Source organism: Dendropsophus ebraccatus, chromosome 9 (genome assembly GCF_027789765.1).
Source record: "Dendropsophus ebraccatus isolate aDenEbr1 chromosome 9, aDenEbr1.pat, whole genome shotgun sequence".
NCBI classification, from domain to species: domain Eukaryota; kingdom Metazoa; phylum Chordata; class Amphibia; order Anura; family Hylidae; genus Dendropsophus; species Dendropsophus ebraccatus.
Window position 1 is genome coordinate 42,176,643 of NC_091462.1, and position 14,403 is coordinate 42,191,045.

Sequence of the window (14,403 nt, forward strand, 5' to 3'; positions counted from 1 at the left end):
GAGAGGGGGGAAAAGTGGCCATGTTATTGTAGCGCTGTAGCCTGTCATTGTTAGTTATATTTATGTCTATAACATTATTAGTTATTTGCCTACAAATAGGGATGGTCCGAACCTGCCGAGGTTCGGGTTCGTACGAACCCGGACTCTCGGCAATGATTCCCGCTGTCTTAAACCTCCGTGCAGAGGGTGGATACAGCGGGAGGACCACCTGGAAAACCGGGATACAGCCATAGCCATAGGCTGTATCCCAGTTTTCCAGGCGGTCCTCCCGCTGTATCCACCCTCTCCACGGAGGTTTAAGACAGCGGGAATCATTGCAGAGAGTCCGGGTTTGTACGAACCCGAACCTCGGCAGGTTCGGACCATCCCTACCTACAAACTAATGTATGTGTACAAGTCACTTTCTCTTGGTCACCACTAGGTGGCAGCAATAGACTTTGTAAATGATGACACCTGGCTGTAGCTACTTCCTCCCCTGCATGATTGATGTCCAGGTTTTGTCTTCCAGCACTGAGCATTGATTATCAATCATGCAGAGCATCGAGAGGGGGGGGGGAGCATCGAGAGGGGGGGGGGGGGGGGGAGGCTCCGCATGGACTCTACAATACTTGAGCTTGGAAAGAAACATGATTTTTAATAAACATGCATCAGCCTCCGGACTCTCTGACACACGACATTGAGAAAAGAAGGATCAGGCAAATTGGAAAACTGGCTGATTCCTTTGTTCTTGGAGAGACAAGGCTCTCTGTATTCAGAACACATGAACACTTATGGTGCGTTTACACAGGCAGATTTATCTGACAGATTTTGGAAGCCAAAACCAGGAATGGATTTGAAAAGAGGAGAGATCCCAGTCTTTCATTTATGACCCATTCCCTGTTTATGGTCTGTTCCTGGCTTTGGCTTCAAAAATCTTTCAGATAAATCTGCCTGTGTAAACACACCATTAGGGTCCGTTTACACACACAGATTATCTGACAGATATCTGCCAGACTTTTGCAGCCAAAGCCAGGAATGGAATATAAACAGGGACAAGGTCATAAAGGAAAGACTGAGATTTCTCTTTTTTTTAATCCATTTCTGGTTTTGGCTGCAAAAATCTGGCAGATATCTGTCAGATAATCTGTGTGTGTAAACGGACCCTAATGCTACGTTTACATGAAACGATAATTGGCCCGATCATACGATTAATGATGTCGGAGTAACAATTTTTTTTTTAATAACGATCAGTGTTTAGACGGAACGATATATCGCACGGAAAAATCGTTTTGCGGTCGTTTTAAGATCGCGCGGCCGCAGCCCAGCCCCCTGCTCGCAGCCCGGCCCCCCACTCTTCCACAGCCCGGCCCCATGGTCAACCGCAGCCCCCTGTGCCACCCCGATCGCCGCCCTGATCGCCGCCGTTCCGATCGCAAAACCCCCCCCCCCCCGCCGCGAACATACGTTACCTGCTCCGCGTATCAGGTATTCGAAATCCCCGGCTCCCCTCTTCACTGATTGGCTGAAGAGGAGCTGTTTGAAATTCCCGGCTCACCTCTTCAGCCAATCAATGCGCTGAAGAGCGGAGCCGGGGATTTAGAAGACCTGCTACGCGGAGCAGGTAACGTATGCTCGCGGCGGGGGCGATCGGGGCGGCGGGGGTGGCGATCAGAGCTGCGGGCAAGGGTGGCGATCGAGCCGGCGCAGGGGGCTGAGGATGAGCGGGGAGCCGGGCTGCGAGCGGAGGGCCGGGTGGCGGGCGGGTGTGCGGGCGGCGTGCGGCCGGACTTTCGTGCAACGACTGTTTACACGGAACGATCGGCGAATTTTTTGTGAACACGTTAAAAGATCAAAATGAACGATTTCTCACTTGTCGTTCGATCGTTCCCTGTGTTTACACGTACGATTATCGTTCAAATTCAATCGTTATTGTGCAAATTCGCACAATAATCGTTTCGTGTAAACGCAGCATTAGGGTGCGTTTACACACAAAGATTTATCTGACAGATCTTTGAAGCCAAAACCAGGAACAGACTATAAACAGGGAACAGGTTATAAAGGAAAGACTGTGATTTCTCCTCTTTTCAAATCCATTCCTGGCTTTGGCTTCAAATCTTTGGCAGATAATCTGTCAGATAATCTTTCTGTGTAAATAGACCCTTTTAGCTGAGCTGAATGTTTGTGTGTAGAGGGTGATTGAAGTTGTCAGCCAAGTGAAAAAAATTCTCTGACAACTACTGAAGGTGTATGTTCATACAGTTAGTAATAACCACATGTATAAACCACCTGAGGGAAAAGGCCTCCAAAACCGCTTGTTAGACAGTTTGGTTTTTACATGTAGTTTTTAAAGTACAGGTGTGATGATTACTCTTTTTCAGGCATTTGTTCAAGCTTCCTTTGTATTCAATGGGAGCTGCCAAGCGGATCTGCTCTGAAAAAGCACAGTTATGCTCAGCCAATCGCGGCTGAGCACAGTTATGACGCGGCAGAGGGGGGCCGGCATGAGGGACGGCAGGAGCGGGTCGGCCGGCTCCTGAAGATTACATCACTGTCAGAAGACGGCGGACAGGGGTCGACAGGTATCAGGTATGTATAATGCACTACACTTCCGGGTCCACCGGCGGGGGTCGGAGAGCACAGGGAAGGGGGCCATTCACATACATAGCATACATTACGGCTGTGTTCACACTACGTATATTTCAGTCAGTATTGTGGTCCTCATATTGTAACCAAAACCAGGAGTGGATTGAAAACACAGAAAGGATCTGTTCACACAATGTTGAAATTGAGTGGATGGCCGCCATTTAGTGGCAAATATTTACTGTTATTTTAAAACAACGGCTGTTGTACTGAAATAATGACCGTTATTTACCGTTATATGGCGGCCATCCACTCAATTTCACCATTGTGTGATCAGATCCTTTCTGTGTTTTTAATCCACTCCTGGTTTTGGTTGCAATATGAGGACCACAATACTGATTGAAATATACGTAGTGTGAACCCAGCCTCATGAAGTTGTATAACTTTGTAATGTGTGTTATTTTGTGAATAATTTCTTAGCGCCCCACTACCCCTTTAACATCCTGGTACCAGCGCTATATGTGCATCCTTCCAAGGGGTTAAAGTCTCACAGTCAGCAAAGTTTTATGCAGTGACTAAGAGCACCACAGCTTGAAACACGGAAGCAAATTACCGCTTTTATATGCCTAAAGTCCAATAAAGTCGTTTCATTCAAGGTTTAAAAGAGTGCTGAAAGATAATGTTATAAATGTTCTTGTATCCACATCTTCTTCTTAGTATTATTATTATTTCTTCCTTGTTCAGGTTTTAGATGGTCTTTGATGTCTATGACTGGCAGGCTTGTATTGTTCTTAGGGCCCTATTCCACCAGACGATTATCGTTCAGATAATCGTTAAATCGTTCAAATCTAAACGATAATTGTTCGGTTGAAATGCAGTTAACGATTAACGACCGAACGAGAAATCGTTGATCGCTTTATAAGACCTGGACCTATTTTTATCGTTGCTCATTCGCAAAACGTTCGCAAATCATTCGCATTGAATAAGACGTCATTCGGTCGTTCGCAGTAGATACGAACGCAATAGCAAAGAAAAAACGAACGCAAATACGATCATAAGTAACGATTATCGTTCCATGGAAATGAGTGAACGTTTTCAGGTCTTTCGCAATAGCGGTCATTTCAGATCGTTAATCGTTAACGATTATGCGAACGATAATCGTCCGGTGGAATAGGGCCCTTACATTAAAGACTGATTTATACACATTATACACTCTTTAGTTGGATGCATGCAGCATTTTGCTGTTGTTGCTGTCAGTATGCATGTGTCATTTATTTGCAGAAAGTAAATCTCCACAATACATCTTTTTGGATTTTATATAATATAACAAAAAATCTGCTGAAGAGACATAAGAGGGTAGAGAAAAGTATCATAGACTTATATGGCTGTTGTACTACAGATCCATACAACTCTATGGTTGTACAATATGAGGTTGTGTACAAATACTCTACCATTTTTTTTGTAGTCTTAAAGTGTCACTGTCATGAAATTTTTTTTTGCAGAAATCAATAGTCCAGGCGATTTTAAGAAACTTTGTAATTGGGTTTATTATCAGAAAAATGCATTTTTATCATGAAAAAGCAGTTTGAAGCTCTCCCCCCTGTCTTCATTGTTCTCCTATGGAGAGAGCTAAACAAAAGACCAAAACAGGACAACAAAGAGTTAATCTACAAATATCTCACTGTTATCTTCTTGGACAGTCACCAGTGACCTGTCTGAGCTCAGATTACAGCTGTCACCCAGCTCTGTGCCTGTAATCCTCTGTTATCTGCTTTCTGCTGCCGGCTAACTCCCTCCTTCCTCCTCCCCCCTCCCCTCTCCCTAGAACAGACAGGGTACGTCTCCTGCAACAAGTCACAATTTTCAGATTTTTTGGAGTGGATGAAAAAGAGGAAGGAGGGGGGGACCTGGGAAAAGGCTTTTTACATGCAGATAATGGCAGATTTGGCTAATAAACCCAATTACAAAGTTTCTTAAAATCGCCTGGACTATTGATTTCTGCAAAAAAAAAAAAATACGACAGTGACTCTTTAAAGTGTCACTGTCATTAAAAAAAAAATTTTTGCAGACATCAATAGTACAGGCGATTTTAAGAAAATTTGTAATTGGGTTTATTAGCCGAAAAAATTTTTTTTATCATGAAAAAGCAGTTAAAGCTCTCCCCCCTGTCTTTATGGTTCCCTATGAAGAGGGGAGGGGTTGAGGGAGATGAGGCACCAAAACAGGACAACAAAGAGTTATTTACAGCTACATCACCGGGCTATCTCCTCTGACGTCAGCACTGACCTCTCTGACCTCTGACTACTGGCTCTCACACAGGTCCTGCTGTGTAATCCTTTGTTCTCTGCTCTCTGCTGCCACTAATCTCCCTCCTCCCTCCCCCCTCCCCTCTCCATAGCACAGACAGGATTCAACAGTCGAGATTTCCTGGTAATGAGCAGTGGATGACCAAAAGGAGAGAAGGGGGGGCTGGGAAAAGTCTTTTTGTATGAAGATAATGCCATATTTGCCTAATAAACCAAATTACAAAGTTTCTTAAAATCGTCTAGACTATTGATTTCTGCAAAAAGTTTCAATCAATGGGTATCTGGGAGAGGTATACAGGGGATAATGTCCTTCTTTATTACATCACACTGCAGAATGAACTGCAAAAATTTACTTTGTCTATGTATCGCTGCTATTTTTATCAGACGTCTGGATAATCTGATTGATGGATCATGGATAAGATGAGCTCTTCAGATGTTTCTTATGGCACCAACAGACAAAGTGATAACAAAATAAATGAAAAGTAAATGACATGTAAAAAGTGATCCAATACAATGGCATAATAAACCAAATAAAAGTGTATAGGCTTTATTCACCAAATACACTGTAAATGATCACACCAGTTGTATGTAGATATAGTGAGTGTATCTGACACAAGGAAAGTTCAATGCAGCAATGCCACCATAGAAAGAAATGTTTACTATACAGGAAAGTTTGAGATGACTGGTGATGTAATCCGCTATTTTTTCCTTTTTCGCTCCTTATTACCATCTTGTTGCATGTATGGGATATATAGGTGAAATATTTGATGGATGAGATTCAAGATATTATCCGGAAGCCATATTCATCCTTCAGTCCGAGTCAGAGCTGCTAGATGAACTTCCATGCTGTAATAAGAAAAAGAGAATGTTTATTTCCACTGCTATTGTAACAATCTGGTATTGTATTAGGATATATGATTGATAGATTGTACCGCCTCAATGCCCATGAATTGACGTGCCTGTGATCCTACACTATGACGCTGTAGGTACTCCATGTTTCTTTATATTGTCTCATTTGATAGAACCTGCCACTTTTTTTTACAGAATTACAGAGTGTTCCATGTTTAATCATGACATACAATGAATATTTGGCACAATGGTGCATCTTACATAATATAGAGACAGTGCTGTTCCATACATGACCTTGCAGCATTTACTCCTTTGTACCCAATTATGGTGCAAGTCCATAATACATTTTATTTGAATAGCCATATCCTTCTTATCCACTTTTTTTCCAAATCTATCATACATCTTGCAAAACAGGATTAAAATTGTCATACCCTGCTGATAGCCCCCTAAAGTGCCTGTGACACTAAGGAGGAAGTTATGTGTGTTACCTTCCTCCTTAGTGCTTGTCCCGCGCTGCTAGTTGGAGTAATCTTCACTCCGGTGCTCTCTTAGAAGAACTGCCTCATCATCCGGCCCATCCCCTCCATTGATTATTGTGGTGTCCCACCACGGGTGTTTCTACTAAGAACACTGCTCGCAAAAGCCTTGTACTTCGAAAGTAAAGTGATGATGAAGTTATGTATAAGTTTTGCCACTAGATGTCAGTAGTATGTATATTTCTGAATATATGTTGCACAGCTGTAGACATCTAAGGGATTTGTATTGTATTTTGTGATTCTGTACACCAATGAGAGAGACTCTTTCTTCCTACCTATCTCTATTCTCTTTTCTTCTCACACTCTCTTCTTCACCACTCACAGAAGCTGTTACATACACCCTGTAGGAAGTAGTCACATGGGGAGAGGAAGTGTAGGTCTACATTTTTTTTCTCTGATTCTCAGTGGAGCGAGACACACAGATCAAGCATCCCTGCTGACCTTAGCCAGGAGCCTGGCTCTGCCAAGTTCACTGTCTGGGACAGACCAGCTGTAGTGTACGGACACACGTATGGAGAACACAGAGACTTTCTTTATTAAAGAAATACGTATAGTCAAGATGCAGTGCTAAACACTTAAGGAGGACAAGTCAGAGAACGCTCCAGCCTGTGAATATCTCGAATATCTTGTAGGACAGGTAAATTGACACTATGGAGCAGAAGGTGGTTATAGCAACAAAGGTCGTAACACGGGCACAAGTATTCTTCTACTAAAGTTCCGGCAGAGCACACGACAAGCTCCTCTCCACTCCTATGAACTCTCTACTCTCCTCAGCATGCAACCAAGCCAGCACTGCTATTCTACTCAATACCTCAGCAACTCTCAGTACAGATCCAGTGAAAGCAAGTCTGTATCAGTCATGTATGGTTCTATTCACCTGTATTACAAGAGACTTGTCAGTAAAAAAAAGTTTATTTATTCTACTGATAATTGCACCAGCACCTACACACAGGCTACACTGTCCTTGGGTCATTTCCCCTTTCTATGGGTGGTGGTACGGACAGTCCAGGTGGGTCACATCTCCACTCCAGGCCACTGTGATAAGCGCCCAAGGGGCCCATCACAGCCCGGCAGGTCACCGACCATTGGGGAACAGTATAGCCAGCCACACAGTAAAAGCTGGTATACCACCACACCTGTGTGCTGAGTTAGCACTGGCGTCACAACAACATCCTAACGGCTGAGCTATATTCCACCGACCATCCACCATAGAAGTGGCGTCACACATACCATCTAGCAAGTGACCGGTCGCAGCAGCACCACATTATCATTAGAAGTAGCGGGCCAGATGACACAGTAGAGCTCCTAACAGTGCACCAAAGCGATGATTACTCCGACTAACAGCGCGGGACCAACGCCAGGGGGAAGGTAACACACATACCTTTCTCCTCAGTGTCCCTGGCGCTATAGCAGGCTATCTGCAGGTTAGATTTGTCTAACCTGCTGATAGTCCTCCTTTATTTTTTTAAATACATGTTATTCTACATTTCTTGTGAATTTCATTTGATAAATATGACACAATGTATTATATATTGTGATGATCACCACTCTTAGGCCATGTCACTGGGGGGATTTACACTATTGAGCCTATAAAACAACATAACTTCATATAATCCCCTCTGGATGACAGAATTAGGCTAGATTACTCACATAGGTTTCCTGCATCCCAATAACTTCTACAACTATATGCTGTCACCACCTATACATATCAGGCAAAAGGGGGGGGGCTATTATAGATATCTCACTACATCCCAACACCCAAATTCATCCCACTATAACACAATAGTAACAGTCTCTCTCTTCGAAAGTATAAGTTCTATAAGACTACAAAGAAGCAACTTATAATTTCTTTCATTTAATACACAAGTGCAGTGTCGTACAAAAAGTAGCTGCCAAAAAAACAAAAAGGTTACAAAAGCACATACATACACACAATGCAGTTATGAAAAGAAATAAGGATAAAAACAGCATAATGCCTTACTGGTGAACAGACGTAATATCCTGGCTGTGAAGTACAGCAGAGAAATATGGGCAGCCACTTCAAGCAAAGTATGGATTCCCCATGGACTGACACAATTTTTTCCCTCCAAATTCTGGCTGGTGATATCACTGAGAGGAGGCCGGTCACATGGTAATGAGGGACACTCCTCTTGGGCATACCCCAAGCAACCATCTGATATCAAACACAACTGCATAGCTCATCTATATATGATGATATGTAATGCATATCTTATGCATGATGATCGTTACCTTTCCGTGTCCATGCCCGTGTCCATGTCCATGCCCGTGTCCATGCTCATGGTGTTTATGTTTCTTGTGTTTCTTATGATGTTGTCCTCCATGTGGATGGCAGCCAGGTGGACCATGGCCATGATGGCCAGGGTGTCCATGGTGGCCTGGTGGTGGGGCACATCCACCTGGGTATCCACCAGGTGGGTATCCTCCAGTTGGGTATCCACCAGGTGGGCATCCACCCGGATATCCACCTGGGGCAGGTGGCTGAGCAGGCCCAGGATACCCTGGGTATGGGTTAGTGCCTGGAGGGCACTGGCCAGGATAAGGGCCTTGTTGAGGAGGACAACCTGGTGCCGGGTATCCCGGCTGCCCAAAAGGTGTTCCTGAAACACAAAAAGAAATTATAAGATTAAAAGAAATCATGAGAAATCAGTGAGCCAATCAATATCTGAGACCAGAAAGCACCGCAGCCAGTAATTGGCTGAGCAGCCTGTCACTTAAGGAGCAACTGCTGCGATTAGCGGGGAAAAGACAGCAGGACACTGGAGGAGGCTGGACAGGTAAGTACAATCACTATTATTTTCCACACATCACTATTACACATAGCGATGCACTGCCGGCTGTCCATGATTTTTAGAAATGTCGAAAGACAATGATCAGCCAATGATCGGCTCTACAGCTGATCGCTGTCTTTATTACACAAAGCGATATCTGTCTGAATCAGCCTGTTGCGGCAGATAATCGCTCCATGTAATGGGGCCCTAAGACATTCATGATTGAATTTGATTTCCAAAAATAAACTAAATGTCCTTATCTTATGCTGCGTTCACACGGAACGATTATCGTTGGATTTTTCGCAATAACAATCACATTTGAGCGATAATCGATTTGTGTAAACACAGCAAAAGATCAAGCGATCAGCGAAAAATCTTTCATTTTGATCTTTCAACATGTTCTTAAATTGTCGTTCATCGTACGCTAAAAATTCGCAGATCGTTTCGCGTAAACAGTCTTTCAAAGATTCACCCTATGTAAAAGATGGGCAGAAGCGATCTTTAAAATGATCGCAATAACAATTTTTCTTACGAACTTTCTTACGATTTTTCTAACGATTTATTCATCTAAACGCTGATCGTTATAAAAACCAAATCGTTGCTTCAAAATCATTAAACAATCCAATGGGCGAATTATCGCTTTGTGTAAACGCAACATTAGTTACAGGATTACCCTGCAATAAAGTTCAATATACTTACCACATCGGTCCCGGTCCTGTCCCGGATCCCACTGTTGACACAGAGAAATCACTGAATCCTCTTCTCGCGCCCATTATGGTAATGAGCGCCGCCGGGCCCGAAGTCCAGCCTTCTCCACACCTCCGACGCCTCGGCACATGCGCAGTTCACAATTGAAGACGCTCCCCAGCTTCACCGTTTACTGCGCATGCGCAGAAGAAGTGACAGGACCTTCGCAACGGCACCTGCGCGGTAATTCGTGAGAAGACTGAAGACGTCAATCAAGTTCCAGGAGGCGTGGATGGGCAGCAACGAGAAGAGGACTTCATGAATAAGCTGGACTCATCCATCAATTCCTATGGACGTTGGACTCATCTCGGCTCATTACCATAATGGGCGCGAGAAGAAGATTCGGCGACTTCTCCGTGTCAACAGCGGGACGGGACCGGGACCGATGTGGTAAGCATATTTATTGCAGGGTATGTCCATTTCTGCCTGGGGCCACAGGGTGACCGGTTCCCTTTAAGATTTCCTAAAATATATTACTTCATTTACCTTGGTTCGGGTTCCACATGGTGTTATTTCTAGAGAGAAATAAAAATGATAATTAAAAAATATATTAATCTCTAATGTTTTTATAGAAACTATAATTGTATTTCCGCCTTATAACAGAGTTTATTTGTAAAAATGTACTTTTTTTTTCTATCCCTACCATTATTGTGATAAAAGACATTCGGAGGGGGTTTTGTCAATGCACACACGTGGCCCAGACCAGGGATGGGGAACCTTTGGCCTTCCAGCTGTTGCAAAACTACAATTCCCATCTTACCTGGACAGTCAACAGCTGGAAGGCCAAAGGTTCCCCATCCCTGGCCCAGAGGGAATGTTGCTTCCAACCTGGCCTATATTTCTGTGCCTGGCTCATGGGCGGCTTCAGATCCTCTGAAATAACTGAAAGGAGTGCGCCTCTCAGTAAATTCAGCACATGGGACATGGATGGTTTTTACATAAGACAAGTGTAGGTAAAAGGGCAGATCCTACTAAGGCTGGGTTCACACTGCGTTTTTGCAATCCGTTTTTTTTATCCGTTTTTTGCAAAAAACGGATGGATAAAATGGATGCATTTGTGCGGATCCGGTTTCTTTAACGGACACAAAAGTAGTGTCGGCTATGTTTTTGTATCCGTCAAAAAAACGGATCCGTTTTGCAAAAAACAGATGAAAAAAACGCAGTGTGAACTAAGCCTAAATCTTCGCTATTATACCTGAAGATAGCCACCTGAATACAGTCGTATGAATAGCCTCATTCACACAACTGTACTCAGGATCCATTTAATGCATGAACTTAAAGGGGTTGTTGACCAATTTCTTTTTTCTTTTAAATCGACTGGTGCCAGAAAGTGCCAGAGATTTGTAATTTACTTCTATTGAAAAATTCTCAAGTCATCCAGTACTTATTAGCTGTTGTATGTCGTGCAGAAAGTCGTGTTCTTTCCTGTCTGGAGAGCAGGAGAGGTTTTCTATGAGGATTTGCTATTGATCTATACAGTTCTTGTATAGATGGCCAGTTGCTGTATAGATGGCCAATTCCTGTATAGATGGACAGAGGTGGCCTCCAAAAGCACCGTGTCAGACTGTAGAAAATACACCACTTGCTGCAGGACATACAGCATCTGATAAGTACTGGAAGACTTGATAATTTTTAATTGGAGTAAAATCTATATAACTTTCTGAAACCAGTTGATATGAAAGAAGAAAAAAATTGGTGAACAACCCCTTTAACCCTTTGCTGGCATTTATGGAAGATGGGTGTAAATAGAATTCATAGTTCCCCATAGAAAAATAAGCACAACTGCCACCTAGTGATAAGAAACTGAAGCAGCAGCATAAGTAGCAATAATCAAAAGTTTAGGAGTGCTAAATAGCAGAAAGTAATCTTGTTATACATTATCACTATTGGATGTTACATGTGGTTGATTTCTTCCTGTTCTACGATACCTGGAACACTCTTTATATGCATATCTTTATATGTACAGTACAGTGAAGGGTGTGACACCTATTATAGTATACTTTCCCCAAACCACTGTCACATTTATGCTGATTTATAGTGTTATAGGTTTAAATATCCAATGAGAACATGTCCACCAGCTTTAATTCCTTTTACTAAACATACAGAATAAATATATGAACAAATAAAATATTTGCATAAGATGCCAGGAAGCTGCCTATAGATTATAACAACATGGCAGCTTTGCTATAAGTGATGTGATATTGTTGGGGTGCAAATTTCAGGCAGATGGTAACATTGTGATCCAGGGCCCTAACACCCTGTTCATAAGTATTAGTATTCTGGCCAGTGTTTTGCATCAATAAAATACCCTAATAGCATCACAATCTGTCAGGTAACCAGTATAAGAAGGAATCTGTGCGGAATATGGCAAGCTGATCTAGATACTGAGTGCACAGAATAGTCCGTCAATGATCACGGCACATACCGTGGATAAGCCAGCAGAATACTTACCTTGGAGGCTTCTCTCTCTTTTGATGTTATAGGACCCCTGGTCAAACAGGTTTGTTCTGTCTAACCCGCACCATTGGAATGCAGCTGATTTGTATATAAACCCACCCATGACACAAGGCATGCCCTGCTTCATTCCTTTACCATGAGGTGGAAGCAAGCCCGCATCTCTTCAACGTCAATAGACAGGGATGGGCTTCACACACCATGTTATTAACTGGGGCCAAAGGCTTCTTTAGTCTATATAGGATTATATACAGCATTTGGTTGTATTAATTGTGTATTCCAGATGCTGGACAGTCTTTAGATAGATAGATCGATCGATCGATAGATAGATGTAAGGATGAATTTATTTTTTTTTTAGAAGATGATGACAATTTTGGAAATATCTGACAATGCTCTACGGCCTAACAGACCTTTGGCCAAGGATTAATGTCATGGATTGTTCACACCAAACATTTATTTGGGTGGAAGAGTAACGCGATCAGCGATGTATTCACGTGCGTGAGGCCTAGAAACATGACTTGCAGGTCAGGATGTGAGATACGGTAATAGGAAATTGGCCAGGTGCATGAGGCCTAGAAGCATGACCTGCAACGGTCAGAATGTCTCAATATAAAATGTAAGCCTTGCATGAAGCCTTATTGGTATATCAAGACTGAGACATGCTCAGCTAACAACGTTCCTCTCTCTAGCTGCTCTCATAGACTATAAGTGAGTGATACTATCGTCTGCAACTGCTTTAACATTGCACAGATCCTGTTCACGTTACATAACTCACATGGGCACAAATCCCTATCTAGCAAACATTACAGGCTGCCAAGGAGTCATGTGAGCTTGTGCGTCACAACAGAAAATGCTGAGATTGTCCCTTTAAATATTAAAGCTTCCATATGACAACAGCCTATTGCTCAATTAGAAAGATATCAGTTGTGTATTGTATTCTACAATGTATTCTATGTATTTCCCTACATCTTCATACTACATATATTTGTATGTATGTATGCCAAATTTTAGAACTGGGGTGCCCAACCACTGTTGCAAAACTACAACTCCCATCATGCCCTGGAAAGCAACAAGTTGGGAAACACTGTGCAGCCATTGGCCTACGTGAAAAGTTATTTGCATAGCTTGGTCTTTCACCTGGCACAGATTTCATCCAGCACAACAATCTTCATACAGTATCCGAGAATAAGTTATTATTATTTGAAAATAAGTAATCATATATAAGGTGCAGGCTTAAATAAAAAAAATCTCTTTTTCAAGATATACTGTATAAACTGTATCTGAGTAACCTTTCCTGCAAACACGCTCCATATTCATCACTTATCCCCCCTCCTTAGCATATAAGAATCTGTTCTGCTTTCTGTACATACATGAAAGATACTGATAAGGAGCATTCCAGTATCCCACACCCTGTATAAATATAAGCAAGGTATATACAGTACATACCACTCCCTGGGAATCAGAAGCTTCTCTTTCCTATTGAAGCAAACCTGCTAGTCTTTTAATACTAATGGAATAGGAGATGGGGGAGGAGACACCGGACAGGTTTCATGGCAATTCTGAGTCATCTAGGAAGGAGTGACCGGACACTCCCTTGTCACAACATCCAAGGCACATAGAAGAGTATACAAATGGGACAAGACATAAGAAGCCACAAAAAAACCTGCGACATTTACAGTGATTGTATTGCAATATACATGTATATTTCTCCCCATAAGCTACAAGAGCAGCCCAGATGTAACTTACTAGGCATAGGGCGAAACTTGCTTGACTTTTGGGTTACAGTTTTTGGCTATGTTCACACTACGTATGAGACCGGCCGTTCCGTGACCCCCGGTCTCTGGCCGGATCATCTCGGCCGGTACTTAAGTACCGGCCGGATGATCATTCCAGCCGCAGAGCTCTGATGCGGGCGCATCAGCGTGCGCCCGCATTTGAGCTTACCATAGCACACAGTAAAGCGAGCGGCCGGAGCCGCTCGCTTCACTGTGTGAACTGACAGGTCTTTCTGCAGCCGGAATTCACTGAATTCCGGCCGCACAAAACTGACCTGTCAGTTATTTGCGGGGCCACAGAGATCCCGGCCGGAGCGTATACGATGTGTATACGCTCCGGCCGGGATCCCATTGCTTAATAGGCTGTGTTCCGCTGCGCAAAAACAAC

The 14,403-nt window shown here is 43.1% G+C and overlaps 1 protein-coding gene across 1 annotated transcript; it reads right to left on the reverse strand.

Annotated features, from left to right (window-relative positions):
* Nucleotides 1-5,396: 5,396 nt before the first annotated feature.
* LOC138800901 (proline, histidine and glycine-rich protein 1-like) lies at nt 5,397-13,765 on the reverse strand. The gene is made up of 4 exons (XM_069983081.1): nt 13,687-13,765; nt 10,273-10,301; nt 8,501-8,868; nt 5,397-5,711 (listed from the first exon to the last, which is right to left on the reverse strand). Exons 2-4 carry the CDS (start codon nt 10,289-10,291, stop codon nt 5,676-5,678), a joined length of 423 nt encoding a protein of 140 aa, XP_069839182.1. The 5' UTR covers nt 10,292-10,301; nt 13,687-13,765; the 3' UTR covers nt 5,397-5,675.
* Nucleotides 13,766-14,403: the final 638 nt, after the last annotated feature.